The sequence below is a fragment of the Convolutriloba macropyga genome, chromosome 1 (genome assembly GCF_964194025.1).
Source record: "Convolutriloba macropyga chromosome 1, txConMacr16.3, whole genome shotgun sequence".
Taxonomy (NCBI): Eukaryota; Metazoa; Xenacoelomorpha; order Acoela; family Convolutidae; genus Convolutriloba; species Convolutriloba macropyga.
In genome coordinates this window covers 55,687,747-55,708,099 of record NC_134468.1, presented here as the reverse complement: position 1 = coordinate 55,708,099, position 20,353 = coordinate 55,687,747, and the positions used below count along the sequence as shown (strand labels likewise).

At 35.8% G+C, this 20,353-nt stretch overlaps 1 protein-coding gene across 2 annotated transcripts in view; it reads left to right on the top strand.

Moving 5' to 3' along the window:
* The window catches only part of LOC142349822 (uncharacterized), a 47,344-nt gene extending 31,498 nt beyond the window's left edge, over window positions 1–15,846 (top strand). For both annotated transcript variants that reach the window (XM_075401625.1, XM_075401616.1), the window contains exon 6: window positions 15,197–15,846. In XM_075401625.1, coding sequence (XP_075257740.1) covers window positions 15,197–15,344 — 148 coding nt within the window. In that variant the 3' untranslated portion in view covers window positions 15,345–15,846. The remainder of the gene's footprint in view (window positions 1–15,196) is intronic.
* The last annotated feature ends 4,507 nt before the right edge of the window (window positions 15,847–20,353 follow it).

Genomic DNA, 20,353 nt, shown 5'->3' with positions numbered 1-20,353 from the left:
GTGAGGTATCGATGGCAGGTTTTTCCTCAAGTATAAAAAAAGGAATCGCTTTTAAAATTTTTGGAAACAATCTGTTGATCGCTGCTACATTGCTTCTACCATCACTGAATTTGGGAGTTTGATTGGAAGATTTTTTTTTGAAATTAAAGTTGACTATTCAACTTCAGTGTTCGTGTCTTCGGGTTCTGCTTTGGGTTTTTTGTTCGCTGATAATTTGTTGCGGCTTTCTGACCAATTGTTTTTCATAACTTTTTCCTTTTCCTTGGAATTTGTTAGTGTTTTGGCTTCCGTTGCATCACGTATTTTGTCAAATTGTGATGAAATTTGTTCCACTTCTAATATCGTTAAGGTTATTTTTTGATTCAGTCGGTATCCAATTCTTTCAGCTTCTTTTTTGAATAATTTGATAGTAACATAAGAACCAGTTGTTTCATATGTTTTAACATTTGCTGTAACCACACGTTTCTCTGTCGTAGAAATATCATAACACATGTCATAATACTCATAGTCGCCGGACAAAACATTGCTCATGTCCATTTTCTGAAACTAAGCAGACAATTAGATATAAGAGAACAACTTAGTTCTAGATCGAAGACAAGGAAATGATATTTAGTACTTTATTGTTTTGCTCAAAAGTGGTTCAATGTAGTTGGCAACCAAGGTGGTCTTTGTTAGAATTACATTGTACAGAAGGAATCAACAAATCTTGCCATAAATTTATTTTATGGTACAGATTTTTGCCTGTTATCGTTGCTCAAAACCCTTACTCTTAGTCGTTCAACACTGTTATTTTAGCATAAACAGACGGTATTATAAACATGTAAACTTTAGACATGTTTTTGCTTTTGTAAAGTCTAAGCCTTATGCTTTTGCCAAGTATAAGTACACAGTTTGGTGCCCAAAAGCAATAAAATATTGAAACAGTAGGAATAGGATTTGGCAGTGGAATGACCACACCTATTTGCACACACACCAACCACTGAGCCATTATCAGGTAAGGTCACATATTTGTTTAATTAATCTGTACATTGAATGAAATCAAAAAAATTGGTATGAAAGAACATATTCAACAAAATTGAAGGAAATTGACAAATTCATTTTATTTTTCTTCTGAAAAACTTTACACTTCCTGAGTAATCTAAACCAAACTTCGATTGCAGAAAGTTCTTCGAGATGTTAAAAATGTCTCCTATTGTCATAATTTTGAATGATGAAAAAAACACTGATTCTCGAACCATTGCATACGAGTCATTCAGAAAGGAGAAATGAGTCATCATACAGCAGCAACTTACTGAAAACCAATGGGCTATAGTAAACCATATGGCTGTTCCCAGTATAATCTTTGACTACATACAATCTTTCCGATTTGAAAAAGCCCTACTTAAAAGATCACAATACACGTTGGAATTTTTGTAACAAACTATATCAGAGGATTCATATTTGATCCAATGGTTCTCGAGGAAAATGTGCGAAAAAAACTACACAACTATGACATAAAGGAGTTTCCACTCTACGAGAACCAGGAAGGATACTGGTGAGACCTTGAAATGATTGAAAGTTTGTGGAAGCTGCCAACCATTGACAGTCCTAACGTTTCAATCCATGAAAAGTATGAGTCAAGCGCTCCTGTTACACCGGCAACAGAAAAAGCAACAGTCATTGAACCAGACTCTATGACGTTGGTGACAAAAAACTGGACTCTATGACGGTGCTGATAAAAACTACGTATCACACTATATTTAAAATTGATATCCTTGTATGATTATAAACTTGATAAAACTTTGAAAAATTATGATAAATTTATAAATTGAAAATTGACCAATTTCTCACAAACATTTTTTTTCCGCTAAAATTAAACAATTCTTCTACTTATCGGATTTTTTCAATCCACATATTGGGTCCACTGGGGTTCTGCTGATGATCACATATAATTCGCGTTATGTTGAAAAGACTAAGTTTGAACATTTCAGTTTTCTTTGAGGAAAAAAAAAGTTTTTTGGAGAAAAACTCAATTTAAAAACTCAAACATTTTAAAAACAAAAGACGAAATCTTTGGAAAAATGCACCTGGTCTGAGTCCTCCTCAAATGGGCTTTTACTTTCTACTTCATGCAATAAACTCAAAAATTAGAGATTCAGAAGTTATTGTGGAATAAGCACAATTCTTTGGAAAATGATCATTTATTAGGTGTCTTGTTTTTTCAAAAAAGATCAATTTTTCATTTTTTTTGAGAGAAAACTGTACTGTGTGTTCAATTTTCCCAGCCCTGTTGATGAAGTAGCTAAAAAATGAGCACTCTGCCCGTTTTTAAACATACAAAATCATCAACTTATTTTTTGAGCTCAAAAACGCTTAAGTCAAAAAAGGGTGAAGACGTTGTCCTAGAGAGCTAAAAACAAGTTTTTTGCATATTTTGCAAATGTTTTCAGGGATTTGTCCACCCCTGATTTCTTTGTTTTAAAAAAGTCGAACCTGAAGAAGTTTTTATTTTCAATAACACAAAGCTCAAAATCAGTCCAAAAGCACTATCAACCCGCTTGAACTTCTACAGATAGCATCGGTAAACAACCGGGACAAAAAGTTACAAAAAACTACGAAAATAAATTTTTGAAATATTTTAGTCTCAAACATGTTTTTTCTGGCTCTTTAAAGAGCGTTTTGTGAGTGCTTCAAATTCTGTTAGCACCAGACTGCACAACGGATTTTTTCAATCCACATATTGGGTCCACTTGGGTTCTGCTGGTGATCACATATAACTAGCGTTATGTTGAGAAGACTAAGTTTGAATATTACAGTTTTCTTTGAGGAAAAAAGAATTTTTTGGAGAAAAACTCAATTTAAAAACTCAAAAATTTTAAAAACAAAAGAAGAATTCTTTGGAAAACGATCATTTATTAGGAGTCTTGTTTTTTCAAAAAAAATCAATTTTTCATTTTTTTAGAGAAAACTGTTCTGTGTGTTCAATTTTCCCAGCCCTTTTGAGGAAGTAGCCAAAAAATGAGCACTGTGCCCCCTTTGTAAACATAAAAAATCATCAACTTATTTTTTAAGCTCAAAAACGCTTAAGTCAAAAAAGGGGTGAAGACGTTGTCCTAGAGAGCTATAAACACGTTTTATGGAATCAGCGACCTCGAAAACAAGGCGTAGCCGCCGTTTTCGACCCGTTTTTCGCATATTTTGCAAATGTTTTCAGGGATTTTTCAACCCCTGTATTCTTTGTTTTAAAAAAGTCCAACCTGAAGAAGTTTTTAAATTCAATAATACAAAGCTCAAAATCAGTCCAAAAGCACTATCAACCCGCTAGAACTTCTACAGATAGCTTCGGTAAACAACCGGGACAAAAAGTTACAAAAAGCTACGAAAAAGTAAATTTTGGAAATGTTTTAATCTCAAACAGCTTTTTTCTGGCTCTTTAAAGAGCGTTTTGTGAGTGCTTCAAATTCTGTAAGCACCAGACTGCACAACGGATTTCTTCAATCCACATATTGGGTCCACTGGGGTTCTGCTGGTGATCACATATAATTAGCGTTATGTCGAAAAGACTAAGTTTGAATATTTCAGTTTTCTTTGAGGAAAAAAGAATTTTTTGGAGAAAAACTCAATTTAAAAACTCAAAAATTTTAAAAACAAAAGAAGAATTCTTTGGAAAAATGCACCTGGTCTGAGCCCTCCTCAAATGGGCTTTCACTTTCTACTTCATGCAATAAGCTCAAAAATTAGAGATTCAGAAGTTATTGTGGAATAAGCAAAATTTTTTGGAAAATGATCATTTATTAGGAGTCTTTTTTTTTCAAAAAAGATCAATTTTTCAATTTTCTAGAGAAAACTGTTCTGTGTGTTCAATTTTCTCAGCCCTGTTGAGGAAGTAGCCAAAAAATGAGCACTGTGCCCCCTTTGTAGACATAAAAAATCATCAACTTATTTTTTGAGGTCAATAACGCTTTAGTCAAAAAAGGGTGAAGACGTTGTCCTAGAGAGCTTAAAACACGTTTTTTGGAATCAGCGACCTTGAAAACAAGGCGTAGCCGCCGTTTTCGACCCGTTTTTTGCATATTTTGCAAATGTTTTCAGGGATTTTTCAACCCCTGTCTTCTTTGTTTTAAAAAAGTCCAACCTGAAGAAGTTTTTAAATTCAATAATACAAAGCTCAAAATCAGTGCAAAAGCACCATCAACCAGCCTGAACTTCTACAGATAGCATCGGTATACAACCGGGAGAAAAAGTTACAAAAAACTACGAAAAAGTAAATTTTTGAAATATTTTAATCTCAAACAGTTTTTTTTTTGGCTCTTTAAAGAGCGTTTTGTGAGTGTTTCAAATTCTGTAAGCACCAGACTGCACAACGGTTTTTTTTAATCCACATATCGGGTTCACTGGGGTTCTGCCGGTGGTCACATATAATTAGCGTTATGTTGAAGAGACTGAGTTTGAATATTTCAGTTTTCTTTGAGGAAAAAACAATTTTTGGAGAAAAACTCAATTTAAAAATTCAAAAATTTTAAAAACAAAAGAAGAAACCTTTGGAAAAATGCACCTGGTCTTCATGCAATAAACTCAAAAATTAGAGATTCAGAAGTTATTGTGGAATAAGCACAATTCTTTGGAAAATGATCATTTATTAGGTGTCTTGTTTTTTCAAAAAAGATCAATTTTTCATTTTTTTTGAGAGAAAATTGTTCTGTGTGTTCAATTTTCCCAGCCCTGTTGATGAAGTAGCCAAAAAATGAGCACTGTGCCCCCTCTGTAAAATAAAAAATCTTCAACTTATTTTTTGAGCTCAAAAACGCTTGAGTCAAAAAATGTGAAGACGTTGTCTTAGAGAGCTAAAAACAAGTTTTTTGCATATTTTGCAAATGTTTTCAGGGATTTGTCAACCCCTGAATTCTTTGTTTTAAAAAAGTCCAACCTGAAGAAGTTTTTATATTCAATAATACAAAGCTCAAAATCAGTCCAAAAGTACTATCAACCCGCTTGACCTTCTACAGATAGCTTCGGTAAACAACCGGGACAAAAAATTACAAAAAACAACGAAAAAGTAAATTTTTGAAATTTTTTACTCTCAAACAGGTTTTTTCTGGCTCTTTAAAGAGCGTTTTGAGAGTGTTTCAAATTCTGTAACCACCAGACTGCACAACGGATTTTTTCGATCCACATATTGGGTCCACTGGGGTTCTGCTGGTGATCACATATAATTAGCGTTATGTTGAAAAGACTAAGTTTGAATATTTCAGTTTTTTTTGAGGAAAAAAATTTTTTTTGGAGGAAACCTCAATTTAAAAACTCAAAAATTTTAAAAACAGAAGAAGAAACCTTTGGAAAAATGCACCTGGTCTGAGTCCTCTTCAAATGGGCTTTCCCTTTCTACTTCATGCAACAAACTCGAAAATTAGAGATTCAGAAGTTATTGTGGAATAAGCACAATTCTTTGGAAAATGATCATTTATTAGGAGTCTTGTTTTTTCAAAAAAGATCAATTTTTCATTTTTTTTTTAGAGAAAACTGTTCTGTTTGTTCAATTTTTGCGCAGCCCTGTTGAGGAAGTAGCCAAACAATGAGCACTGTGCACCCTTTGTAAATATAAAAAATCATCAACTTATTTTTTGAGCTCAAAAACGCTTAAGTCAAAAAAGGGTGAAGACGTTGGCCTAGAGAGCTAAAAAACAAGTTTTTTGGAATCAGCGGCCTCGAAAACAAGGCGTAGCCGCCGATTTCGACCCGTTTTTCGCATATTTTGCAAATGTTTTCAGGGATTTTTCAACCCCTGAATTCATTGTTTTAAAAAAGACCAACCTGAAGAAGTTTTTAAATTCAATAATACCAAGCTCAAAGTAAGTCCAAAAGCATTATCAACCCGCTTGAACTTCTACAGATAGCATTGGTAAACAACCGGGACAAAAAGTTACAAAAAACTACGAAAAAGTAAATTTATGAAATATTTTAATCTCAAACAGGTTTTTTCTGGCTCCTTAAAGAGCGTTTTGTGAGTGTTTCAAATTCTGTAAGCAGTAGACTGCACTTCATTAGCTCTGGTGCTACCATACAAATAAATGTATGACATGTTCTACGTACCTTTATATTTGTGCACTGAGGAAGAAGGTTTTGAACCAAAAATAGATTAATTGACATTCCGAATAAGAAAATTTTAATAAGAAAATTTATTGGGGGTCGTTTCCCCATACGAGGGAGAACACTGGGGCAATTATATAACTCAGGAGTTCCTGTAACTCCGGGTCATCTTCCTCAGGAACAGAGCTAACATCTATTAGCAACTCTATGAGTTGCAGATGCTCGTCTCCACCTCTCTGAACAATAAGAACATCCCCATTTTGACTATAAAGTCTGATGTCCAAAGCGTGTGGATTATTAACCCCAATTTTAGTGAAGCACAAAACCTCCACTCTATCAATAGGGACCCTGCTTCCAGAAAAAAGAAATTATATTGTAGCTCAGCAAAAATAGACTGGAGCTCATAATTTGCAATCTTAAAGGATATTGTAATATCAAAGAACGAAGGTTCCGACGGTTTGCCTGAGCTTTTAAAAAAATTTTGTGAGCTTTGGATAAACAAGGAGCCGGCCTGTGACGCTTAGATTCTGCAAAACAGTTGCAAACTCTTAAGGGCACACCAGACTCGATAAAATCAATTTATTGCGGACAGCTTTGGCCGACCCTTGTTTCTTTGAATTTCACGAACAAGGAACAGATGCTCTAATCTTACCAGACAAAAAGCAATAAACAATCAAGTGGTGAACCAAGAAACCAATTAAAAGCTAACTTGTGGAGCAAATACAAAACAGGTTGACCAACTATCTGGCTGAAGACCAACCCGAATTATTTCACTTTACAATTATTCTTTTTTTTATATGCTGGTAACACATAACCAATATCTAGTCACAATCAGATTTTCAAAGTTCAGGGAAAATTATGGGTATTCCTTGTGATGTTTGTCAAAGATCGTTTGCGAGCGACAGGAGTCTTCGCAGACACCGAAAAAATATTCACAACATTTCTTCAAAAAAACGTGCCATTGGAGTGTAATGAGTGTGGATTTCGAGCACCTTCAATGGTTGGAATGAGACGACACTGTCAAACAGAGCACGGCAACAATGCAATTAAGGAATGTGTTTATTGTTGTATGGCGTTCATATCAGAGGAGAAGTTCAGAGAGCTGTATTCCAAACTGATTCCTCTATTGTTTTACAGCAGCTTATCACATGTTTACTGGAAAGCCGCTGGCTGGACCAAAGACATCATGGCGGGTAAAGAAACGCCCGGAGCTGTATGGCACAGGCAACAGGAACGCACATCAGCCTCTTGGCGAATGCAAAATGCCTATGCCTATGAGTGAAATAGGAATATTTGAAAACGAGAAAGATGTTCAAGTTAACATTTTCCGGTAAGTTTCTTGAAAATTATCCCGAAAACATTAAAATTCTATTTGAGCAAAAACTATTCACTACAATTTAACCACGTAGAAAAGACCTCCTTTGTTGTATAAAAAAAAACATTTTTTAAATAGGTTGAACGAACGAGACGAGCTAATTCCATATCGAATTTCGAAGAAAGTCGACGAACCCTTTATATTAGACCTTCTTCTCTTGACCAACGAAAGCACACTCCATTATATCCTGATTACAAATTTAGTGAATCTAGTTCAAAAAGTCAGAGGCAAAGTTGTCAACAGAAGCAGCGATATATGCCGAAACTGTTTCCATATTCAAAGCGATTTAGACGTAATGGTGAAGCATCGTGAACTCTGTTATCAACATGACGCTGTGAGAATCAACATGCCGACCGGATCGAGCATAAATCTTAGCTTCAGGAAACTACAAGCTCGCTATTTTGCTCCCATTGTTCTATACTTTGATATAGAATCATTGCTACTACCGATTGAGACAGTCACGAACAGTCCTGATAAAAGCAGTAGTGAGAACGTACAGAAACATGTACCATCTGGTTATTGTCTTGTTGCTATAGAACAGGAAACTGGTAAACAACTCATGCTCAAGCTGAATTGGTCCGAAGATTGCATGATAGTGTTTGTCAGAACAATTGAGGTTCTAGCTTATGATATATACAACAAAAACAACAGTTTCGGAATTTAACCAGCTCTATCAGGAAACAGGATAACAAAAAAGCCGTAGCATGCTGGGTGTGTGAAGAAAATTTCGATGAAGCAGACGTAAAAGTAGTAGATCCTTGCCATTACTCTGGCAAGTTCATTGGATTTGCACACAGCCAGTGCAATATTCAAAGGCGTTCATTGAAATTTACTCCAATCGTTGCTCATAACTTGAACCATTATGACCTCCATCATTTATGTTTAGCCTTGCATTCTATCAAAGAACGAAGGTTCCGACGGTTTGCCTGAGCTTTTAATAAAATTTTGTGAGCCTTGGATAAACAAGGAGCCGGCCTGTGACGCTTAGATTCTGCAAAACAGTTGCAAACTCTTAAGGGCACACCAGACTCGATAAAATCAATTTATTGTGGACAGCTTTGGCCGACCCTTGTTTCTTTGAATTTCACGAACAAGGAACAGATGCTCTAATCTTACCAGACAAAAACCAATAAACAATCAAGTGGTGAACCAAGAAACCAATTAAAAGCTAACATGTGGAGCAAATACAAAACAGGTTGACCAACTATCTGGCTGAAGACCAACCCGAATTTTTTCACCTTGCAATTATTCTTTTTACATGCTGGTAACACATAACCAATATCTAGTTACAATCAGATTTTCAAAGTTCAAGAAAAGCTATGGGTATTCCTTGTGATGTTTGTCAAAAATCGTTTGCGAGCGACAGGAGTCTTTGCAGACACCGAAAGATATTCAGAACATTTCTTCAAAAAACGTGCCATTGGAGTGTAATGAGTGTGGATTTCGAGCACCTTCAATGGTTGGAATGAGACGACACTGTCAAACAGAGCACGGCAACAATGCATTTAAGGAATGTGTTTACTGTTGTATGGCGTTCAAATCCGAGCAGAAGTTCAGAGAGCACATGAAGAACCAACACGAATTGCCTGACTTCCAATCTTCCGGTTATACAGGTCCCCTACCAACCCAAACGGCTCTCTGGGGTAACCTCAAAGTCATTCTTTTGCCTGTTGGAGGAAATGAGTTCGACTTATTGGATTATTTGAGCAACCAGAAATCAGAAATTCAAACAATAGTCAAAGATCAGGCGAGAAGTGGTCTCGTGAAAGTAGGCATGAGAGTATGTGTGAAAATGGTGAAGGATCTGGAGACAAGCATCGATGAAGACGGCAGACAAAAATGAATAGAATTCTGGACAAATACACAGATGCAGTTGATCTACCCTGGTAATGGACTACCTGACGATGAATATTGGGCAAGTGTCGAGAAACTACTGAACTATGTTACAAATTTAACTTTGGAAGGGAGTGGATGGAAGTTCTAGAGTTTGTCAAGATTTGAGATAAAGTTCGCAAGATTTGCGCCCATTCGTCCTGGTTCCTACATTGCGCTACCACCAAAGTATGAATCAGAACAATCACTGCTCAACGTTCGCAACTACAATGATCCAAACTGATTCCTCTATTGTTTTACAGCAGCTTATCACATGTTTACTGGAAAGCCGCTGGCTGGACCAAAGACATCATGGCGGGTAAAGAAACGCCCGGAGCTGTATGGCACAGGCAACAGGAACGCACATCAGCCTCTTGGCGAATGCAAAATGCCTATGCCTATGAGTGAAATAGGAATATTTGAAAACGAGAAAGATGTTCAAGTTAACATTTTCCGGTAAGTTTCTTGAAAATTATCCCGAAAACATTAAAATTCTATTTGAGCAAAAACTATTCACTACAATTTAACCACGTAGAAAAGACCTCCTTTGTTGTATAAAAAAAAACATTTTTTAAATAGGTTGAACGAACGAGACGAGCTAATTCCATATCGAATTTCGAAGAAAGTCGACGAACCCTTTATATTAGACCTTCTTCTCTTGACCAACGAAAGCACACTCCATTATATCCTGATTACAAATTTAGTGAATCTAGTTCAAAAAGTCAGAGGCAAAGTTGTCAACAGAAGCAGCGATATATGCCGAAACTGTTTCCATATTCAAAGCGATTTAGACGTAATGGTGAAGCATCGTGAACTCTGTTATCAACATGACGCTGTGAGAATCAACATGCCGACCGGATCGAGCATAAATCTTAGCTTCAGGAAACTACAAGCTCGCTATTTTGCTCCCATTGTTCTATACTTTGATATAGAATCATTGCTACTACCGATTGAGACAGTCACGAACAGTCCTGATAAAAGCAGTAGTGAGAACGTACAGAAACATGTACCATCTGGTTATTGTCTTGTTGCTATAGAACAGGAAACTGGTAAACAACTCATGCTCAAGCTGAATTGGTCCGAAGATTGCATGATAGTGTTTGTCAGAACAATTGAGGTTCTAGCTTATGATATATACAACAAAAACAACAGTTTCGGAATTTAACCAGCTCTATCAGGAAACAGGATAACAAAAAAGCCGTAGCATGCTGGGTGTGTGAAGAAAATTTCGATGAAGCAGACGTAAAAGTAGTAGATCCTTGCCATTACTCTGGCAAGTTCATTGGATTTGCACACAGCCAGTGCAATATTCAAAGGCGTTCATTGAACTTTACTCCAATCGTTGCTCATAACTTGAACCATTATGACCTCCATCATTTTTGTTTAGCCCTGAATTCTTGCAGTCCGGAGAGTTTTATCAAAATCATTCCAAAAACAGATGAAAAGTTTGTTTCGTTGTCGCTGAAGGTGCCAGCAGGAGAATACAGGCGGGGAAATGGCGAGAAAGCAAGAATTTTTGAAGAAATGAGATTCATCGACTCATTCCGATTCAAGCGTATGGCACTCGAAAAACTCGTTTCATTCCTTCCGAAGGATGCTTTCGAAATACTTGATTCACATTTTGCATCAACTCATTCAAAAGCAGACATAGAGCTGTTGCATCAAAAAGGCTTCTATCCTTATGCGTTCGCAGACAAACTGGAGAAGTTCAATGAACCTGATTGACCAGCAATTGAGAAGTGGACTGATGCATTGCAAGGAGGAGATATATCAATAAACGATGAGAACTTCAGGCATGCAAAAAAAGTGTTTGACATTTTCGGTTGCCAAAATTTCGGAGCATATCAGGACTTATATTTGACAACTGATACGTTATTACTAGCTTGTGTGTTCGAGCAGTTTAGAAAAGTTTGCTATTCCACCTATGCACTGGATTTCGCGCAATATTACTCTGCTCCCAATACAGCAGAAGACGCTTTTCTGAGAACAAGTAAAGTAAGCCTCGAACTGTTGTCAAACAGAGAGCATTTGGACATCGCAGAAAAAATCATGAGAGGAGGAATGTCCTCTGTATACTCTGCCCGTTTGTTCACAGCCAACAACAAGTATCTGCAATTATTCGACGAATTTCTAACCAGTTCCTTTGATTTAATGGTGGATTCTAACAATCTCTATGGAGGAGTTATGCAGCAGTATCCTTTGCCTCAGAACATTTTCGAACTCGATGAGGACATCACTCTCGACATTATACTATCGACGAGTGAAGATTCTATAGTTGGATACATTCTGGAGGTGGACCTGGACTATCCTGAGGAGCTGCATAATTCTCACAGTGACTTTCCGTTAGCACCCACTAGAGAAGCCATAAAACTAGAGTGGTTCGGTGAATATCAAGAAGAATTGCGTGAAAAACTTGGCATGCAGTTAGTCTCGAAAACCAAAAAATTATTGCAAACCTTGTTTAACAAAGAGCACTACACTCTTCATTACATAACACTAAAGTAATACGTTATTTTGGGTTGAAAGTGAAAAAAATTCATCGAGTTCTAAAGTTTCACCAAAGCAGATGGCTAGCGCCTTATATTGAACTTAACACAAAATGTTGGATGGAAGCGAAAAATAAATTTGATGAAAACTTTTATAACCTAATGATAAACAGTGTATATGGCAAAATGTGTGAAAATCCAAGAAATCGTATACAAGCTTACCTAATTCGGTCGGAAGAAGAGCTGTTGGAGCAGGTAGCTAAGTTCAACTTCAAATCTCTCAAGATATTCAATGAAGATCTGGCTGCTGTTACGTTGAGAAAAACTCAACTCACCTGGTCCAAGCCCTTGATTGTTGGTGCAACCATTCTTGATTTATCCAAGACCCATATATTCAACTTTCATTACAACATAATGAAGAAGAATTTCAATTGCGACCTTTTATATAGTGACAGAGACTCATTAACATACAAAAATTATACACAAGACTTATACCACGACTTACAAGCAAACACAGAACTTAATAAACACTATGATTTTTCAAATTACCCATCGAATTCTCCTCTTTACAGCAACAAGAATAAGAAAACAGTTTTGAGGTATAAAGATGAACTGTGTGGTTGTGTGATGAAAGAATTTATCGGACTGAAATCCAAAGTGTACTCCATTATTGCTGAGGGCAAGTTACTTTTCCAGATATTTAAAAAGCACTGCACAAAAAATAATAACTAATACTTCTATAATTCTAATAGCTCTTTTGGTTATTATCAAAAAAAAATCATATGTTTTTGAAAACCAACACTTAGATACACATTTTTATTATAGGAGAAGAAAAGAAAAGCATGAAAGGCGTTACGAAAACGGCACAGAAAATGTTCACGCACAACAATTTCAAAGAAATTTTATCTAGCAGAAGTATGCAGCGAGCCATAAACTATCGAATTAAATCAGAGAATCATGAAATATATACGTCTAGAACGAACAAAATTGGTCTGAGTGCTTATGACGATAAGCGATTTTTGTTCAAAAACGGCATTGAGAGCCTACCTTATAGACATCATGCTGTTGTTGACGATGTATTTCTCCGTCAGATTGATGCAAATTGAGATGATTGCACGGAGCAAGTAATTCAATACTCGAGCGGAGGCGAAACAATTGGGTATTCAAATTAAGAAAGCATGCCCACCAGGACGGAGCAAATATTGTGTAACAACAATGGAGAGGGATCAAATGAAAGTCATTTCAAAGCAGTTGATTGGGGTCATTTACAACGTGAACACACGGCAAGCGAGTTGGAATCAAATGGCTCAAATTACGGTTTGTCGGAGGAAAGTTATGTGAGAATTCCAAATGAATATATTCTAAGCGAAGCTGACGAAAGTGGTAGAGAGAGCCCAGTTTTGGTTCCGCCTGTTAAACGGCGGAAAAGAAAAGCATTTATTGAGAGCGATTCGGATTAATTTATATAACACTAACCTTTGAACTGTTTGTAGTCAACTTGAAAAAAATACACTAAAAATGATAGACAATATATTCAACCAATATACCATGTTCAAATTATGTGTAGAAGAAAAGGAAATTTGTTCGATTTCATAAGTGGAGATAAGAATTTAATATCCTCTATCAATCCTTTTCCGTATACAAAACCAAGTTAACAGCAAGCGAAGCTTATCCCAACATGTGGTTTTGATTGGATTTAATAAAGGGAAAAAACCAACCAACTTTTGAAGCAGCACACGCAAAACTAAAATTATGAAATGGAAAACGAACGGAAATATCGTCATGCAAGCAAGGTCAGGGTAAAAGTTTGTTTCCCACTCCACTTCAGAAAAGTTTCCATGTTTTCTTCCACAAAAAAGTACCTCACGGATCGTCACGGGGGGGACGTCCCCTACCCGTTACAAAGCGTATATTTAGGCTTACTACTAGTGTGCATCTAAGTAGTGCCAAACTTATATTTCCTGATTCCTGAGGAATAGAGTCTTGAGTTTTAATATCGAATATTAATTTTGAAAAAGCTCCATTAGGGTTTTTCCTAGTAGAGCAAATGTGTCCCTTAAAAATGACAGTCCGAATGTAACCCAAAAAGTCTAGTGGTCTATTAAAAAACTGGGGGTCAATCTGTTAACCTTTTTTCTTTAGTTGTTTCAATTCATGGTAGGCCACGAGCGTCTATCGCGGCCATTTTCCGGTAATCTGCCGGCTATGTTTTCATTATAAATAATTCGTTCATTACGTAGAAAAAGTACAATCCTCTGAAGTAAATTTACTCAAGTTTGTCACTCCTATTCAAGACCATGGTTTAATATTTATGATATAAGCGTGTGTAAACATTTGTGACAGCAAGAAAATTTAGTCCAAATCTGATTTGAATCGGGAAATGCCCTTCACACTTTTCTCCGCGATACCTTTTGTTGCGCAACCATTGCGAGCAGCGAAAAAGTTCCGTGTCATAGTCATCCTTTGTCACACTTGTCCGCATATCAATGTTGTCTATAGTTATAGCATCTAATGACCACGATGGTGTCAATTATACAGAAATGAAGAAATGAGGGAAGTCCTAAATGGTGATTAGTTTCCGAAATGTCCTTTGAAATACTTATTGTGCGTTAAGAAGATAATTAGCAGTTTTGCAACCACCCATGTCACGGTTCATAAAAAAGGTTAAGTCCAAATATTTGAATTGGTTTTTAAGTAATTACTAACAAGATTTGAGCCACAAACGTTTAGGCTAATCAAATGATCAAAGTCGTGGACAATGATTGAGTTCACCCGTGAGTAAAAATGACAACATTTCTGCCATTTTCCGTCTCTTTTGTCCCCAATTACCGCATAGTTTTTTTTTCATCTTGAATCAGAATGGCGCAAAATGACAATTTGTGACGAGAGATATTGTCCATAACAACCTGCAAAACGGCAAAATGGACTTGTGTAACTTAATCGTCTCTCAAAATGTAGCGCAGTTTTGATACATTAATGACATAATAGAAATTGAACCCAAAATAACGCTCTGAGGAAAATTTTAATCAAACTTTTTATAAAAGAAACAGAATTAATAGTGCAAACTAGAAAGCGATACTTTTACAGAGTGTGACATGATCTGGATTTAACATCCTACTGGGATATAAAAGCGGGTAAAAGAAAATTTCCTAATCACAGAATGAGGAAATGTTTTCAGAAAGAAATCTGAGACTTAATGGTAATTTTTTTCCTGACAGTAATTGAAGAAAATCTGAGCGAAAGAGGTTTTCCGGTTAGGAATTGCAGAGTAGAGGCAAGTCAGGAAAATGTGGTCAGGAAATTGGGAAAATCTGGATATTGGTAATTGAAACATGGTTCTGAAGGAGAACAGAAGGATATTGTTGCAGAGGTATGAGATGAGTTTTGTTTGTTCTAGCATGTCACAGCGAGCAGCTGACAAAGCCCGAAGGGCTACTTTTGCGCCCTTGATTCTGAGCGAAAATGCAGGACGAACGGACGAATCCACTCTCAATAATATCAAACAAGACTACATTGAGAGCGATGAGCCAAATTCCTCCTTATAGCACAAGATAATCAAACCCCATCATCCAAATGACAGCCAGGACAGGGAAACGAGACTGAGAAAAGGCACAAACATTTTGAAATTTTTTCAAACGAAAAAAGGCGAATCAAAATTCAGAGTGTCTCCAATTAGCTAAAGTGACCCACGCATTTGTGCTAAATATTTGCATCTTACTTACTTAATTACTTACTTCTTAAATAATTGCATGCTAGGAAACGTTAAATGGCGTGTTCATGTACAGTAAACAATCTTTGCACAAAACTTTGCCTGTTACTATTTCCGATATTTTGTTATAAAATCTAACTTTCTCCATTTTGCATGTGAAAAAGATTCTGTGCTAAAGTTGCCTGCGCATTGTGGCCACGTGATCGTGCTATAACAGGGCTTCATTTTGCAATTTCAGATATTTGAAATTTGAGGAATCTCACTTTCTGGAGTGAAACTGAAATGTTTGCAAAATTTTCAAGCTCTTTTTTGTCATGTCAATATTTTTGGTGCAAATCTTGATCCTATTTGTTTTCGCAGATTCTTAACATCGCAGATATTCAAGAAAGGCTCAGAATAAAAAAAACAATGAATTGAAAATCTAACTTTCAGTACTTTAAGTTCTTATTCCTGTATTTGAATATATCTTGGATCGAGAAACCTGTATTATGGCATAAAGGGATTTGATCAGATGGAGCAACTGTTTATATTGAGCAAGTTGCTACATTTGAAAAAAATTTTCCAATGTGACACAAACAATAATGAATCATTATTTTTGCTTTGATTTCAGTAAAACCTTTGATACTGTTAAGCAGTAGTTATTAGCAAGAAACCTGCAAATATCAGGAATTCGAGGTCAATTTCTTTGCCTTTTGAAATCCTACTTAAAGAGTACACCTGTAAAGTGACCCGGGATATCGTGAATACACCTGTAAAGTGACCCGGGATATCGTGAATACACCTGTAAAGTGACTCGGAATATCGTGAATACACCTGTAAAGTGACCCGGGACATCGTGAATACACCTCGCCGATTGAGTGTGCAAAATTGACCCGGGACATCGTGAATACACCTGTAAAGTGACCCGGGATATCGTGAATACACCTGTAAAGTGACCCGGGATATCGTGAATACACCTGTAAAGTGACCCGGGACATCGTAAATACACCTGTAAAGTGATCCGGGACATCGTAAGTACACCTGTAAAGTGACCCGGAAGGTCGAGAATATACCTGCTCTGGTTGCGAACGCACCCCGAATGCTCCCCGAACGCACCCCGAACGCTCCCCGAACGCACCCCGAACGCGCCCCAGACGGATCCCGAACGCGCCCCAGACGGATCCCGAACGTGCCCCAGACGGATCCCGAAATATCCAGTATCAGTGAAAGTAGCAGTATGCACACGGTATGTAGTACGTATGTAGTACGTATGTAGCTGTTTTAACTGGCAACGTGTCGTTACATTGAAATGCATGCATTCTGCATGCATTTTGCATGCTTTTCTGACATGCTCACCATATTTCAACATTTTCGAAAATTTAAATGCACTGTTTTTACTCTGAAATTACTCTGAACAGTCTGAATAGTTGTTCTGTTTTTTTTCTGGGCATAATGACCAATTTTTTTGATGCAAATAAGCTGTTTCAGTACTGGTTTTGCAAGATAATATGGAGATTCTCAGGTTCAGTAATGAAATACTCTGGGTGGTCCGCCCTGGAACTAAAACATATTGTTTGTTTTGAAAACAAGAGCCATGAAACGCAGTCTTCTTTTTCTGATTTATATAATGAATCTTGTGAGCAAAAAAGCTATTCAACCCTATTTACCAATGGTTGGTCAATTTACCGCTCTCTAAACGAAAAAGAAACAAAAACATAGAACAACATCTCCATAGCGTTTGCAAAGAGATCGAGCCAATCCAGTTGAATAATCATCATGATAAATGTATATTCTTAGAAATCAATTATATATAAACTTAGGGCGGGCGTAAAACTTTGAAAAATTTTATTATTAAAAACAGAAACGACAATATCTGGAAGAGAAACTTTCTTTTGCAGAAGATATAGAAGAAACTACAAAGAAGTTGAGACGGGAAACAATTGTTTTTCTACAGTTTGACAAAGTTTTTCAATAATGCAACCAATTCTTCAAGGTTGAGTCTCATTTTATAGCACTACGAATATAACTGAACACAAGAAAAAAATCGGCCACACCTGAAGGCCATATCATAAAATCAGTTATTTTTTTATCATCGAAAAATTGACAGCATCTCGGTGGTCACAGAAGACCTGCAACTTTTAGCCGCACAAGAATTCCACCTCTTTGAACTAATTCAATTAAACAGACAATATAAAATCAATGGAAGCGCGAGTGCTTAAGTCATTCAATTCTTTTGCAAAACTGGAAATCAACAATGTTACATCCTTTCGAAAAACAAATGGTTTGGGTCAGTAAAAAACTGTTTTCATGTTGAGCTTCATTTTGGTCATTTGTTGAGCTTCATTTTCAATTTTCTGGTAAAGAGACATCACTCTGTAGGTTTTCACAAATTGGAATGTGTCTCAAGCGCTGATTGTATGATTGTATTGTACGTTTCACATCGCGTTCGAAAGTTGTAATCTAAATTGAAGATTTTTTGAATTTCAAAAATACTGTGAAAATAATATTTAAATAATGATTTTGATAAATGAATAGGAGCCTAAAAAACGGTGCTTCCGTCTTTAAATTGTCGGGCATTCAATCTTAACAGTGATCTCGCCTGAAGCAGCGCCATCAACTCTTCCACTAGTTTCAGTTATTTTGTTTCCATTTCTTGCACTGAAATAGTATCTTTTTTTCCTGATATTATGGCTGTTGTTCTCTGTGAACATATAACGTTAAAAACAGACTCAAACTATAAAAGAATTTTTTCTGTCTTCCAAAGCTGCCTTCAGCGCTTTTGTTGTAAAGTTGACAGATTTATGCAGCTGAGCAGTGTCAGAAAATCGGGTGCAAACCCATATTACCGAGCCTTCTTGTGGATATCAACGTGGTTTCTTTTAAGTAAGTCTAAAAAATCCTTAATGAAGTTTTCTTGTTTCAGTTTGTACAACCCTTTTTTTCTGATTCTCACGAAAATTTTTAGAGGACTGATCTCTTTCATTTATTGATTTTACTGCAGTGAAGTCAGAATGAAATTGAAAAGTGAAAAAAATGGTCCATTTTTCGAAAAACATTTAAAAAACTTTAAGTTTAAATTGAATGCCCATAAATCTGCTATAACCTCTATTTCTTATCTGCAATAGGCGTACATTCAAAATAGTCTCTGCCTTGTATGTGGCGATATGTCTCTCCAATGTTGAGGTTTGAAAAAATCGATTATATAATTCGTCTCCGGTATACTTTTTATGTTGTTTATCTGCCTAAAGTTTTTTGTAATCAACAATTTTTGTCAGTGGATAAATTGTCAAAAAGGAACGACTTTAGTTATATATTTGTTTTAAACGAAGTTTATTGCGTAAATTTTTATATACATTGTTTAACAAATTGATTATTAATTTGTTTTCATAAATGTTTTCTGCATAACTGGTAAAAAAGAATTACTAAAATCTTGTTTAATAGCTCTTAAACGAAGTTTGTAGCAATTATATTCGTCCTGTCGGTCTTTTTTCTATGCAATTTTTTGCTTGACCGATTTTTTTTTACTCTTTTTGACTTTTCGCCCTCAAAAACCAGATAAACAGGTAGCGCCCAGCGGACATTAAGTGCTCTTAGAATCTTTCAGCTCTGTTTCAGCTCAAACTGTTTTGGAGACTTATACTTAATGGTGTGAAGGGCGGTTCTTAGAGGTTTCAGAACCCTCCACTGTTGACATCCGTACCCCGCACTTTTGCCCCCTACCCGGTGCACCCCCGATTTCAATCTACTGACGAACAACCGCTCGCTAAAAACTCTCAAACTTATACCATTTTGCAATTTTTTTGAAGCTTTTCAAAAATTTTTGACATTTTTTTTGTTTTTATCAGCGCTAGTTGTCAAATAATCTCCAATAGGTTTTAATAATAGGTTATGGCATATTTTCTATTCGTCATGGAATGGTTTCAACATTTCAACATGACGAATTTTAGCATTTTTTCGACAAAACGTGCAATTTTTCAAATTTTTTGACAATTATTTTGCCTTATTCTGGTCTTTTCAGACAAAGGGACCAAAAAACAACCTATGAGGTTCTATAATAGGTTACTGACAATTTTTTTTGGCCATGGAATAGTTTTTTAATTTCACAATTTAGCAATATTTTGATAAAACATGCTTTTTTTCCAGTTTTTTGAAAAACTTTGTCGTTTTTTCAAATTTTTTCAGTCTCAATAGCCAAAGAACCTCCTCTACGGTTTACAAATAGGTTACTGTATTTTTTCTAGATATAATGGAATGTCTTGAAAGATTTTAACATCGCAAATTTTAGCATTTTTATATACAATTTTTGCCATTTTCTTCATTTTTTTGAAATTTATTTTCATTTTTCAGGTTTTTTAAAATTTTTTAAAATTTCAAAATTTTTGTTGGTCATGAGTTAATTGTCAGCTTTTTGATATCAGAAAAATTTAGCAAATTTTGTAACAAAACTTGCAGTTTTTTAAGTTTGAAAATTTTTTGTCATTTTTTAGGTTTCTCTTGCCTGAAAATCCACAAAACTTCCTCTAGTTTTTGATGAGATATTACTGCATAGTTTATAGATGTTATGAAATGGTTTTCAAGATTATAGTATTACAAATTTAAACAATTTTTTTTAATTATTTGCAATTTTTTCTTGTCTTTGAATTTTTTTCCGGCAACAGGGACCTCCTCCAAGGTTTGATAAAAAGCTGCCGCATAGTTTCTTGAGTTATTGGGATAGTGACCCCCATGGGAATTTTTTTATGTCTCCAGTTTCAGTAATTTTTGGATAAAATATTATTTTTTTTAAATTTTTGGAAAATTTTTGTCATTTTCCAAGTGTATGGATCTTTATGAGCAAGAGAAACTATTTCAGACTTGATACAGGGA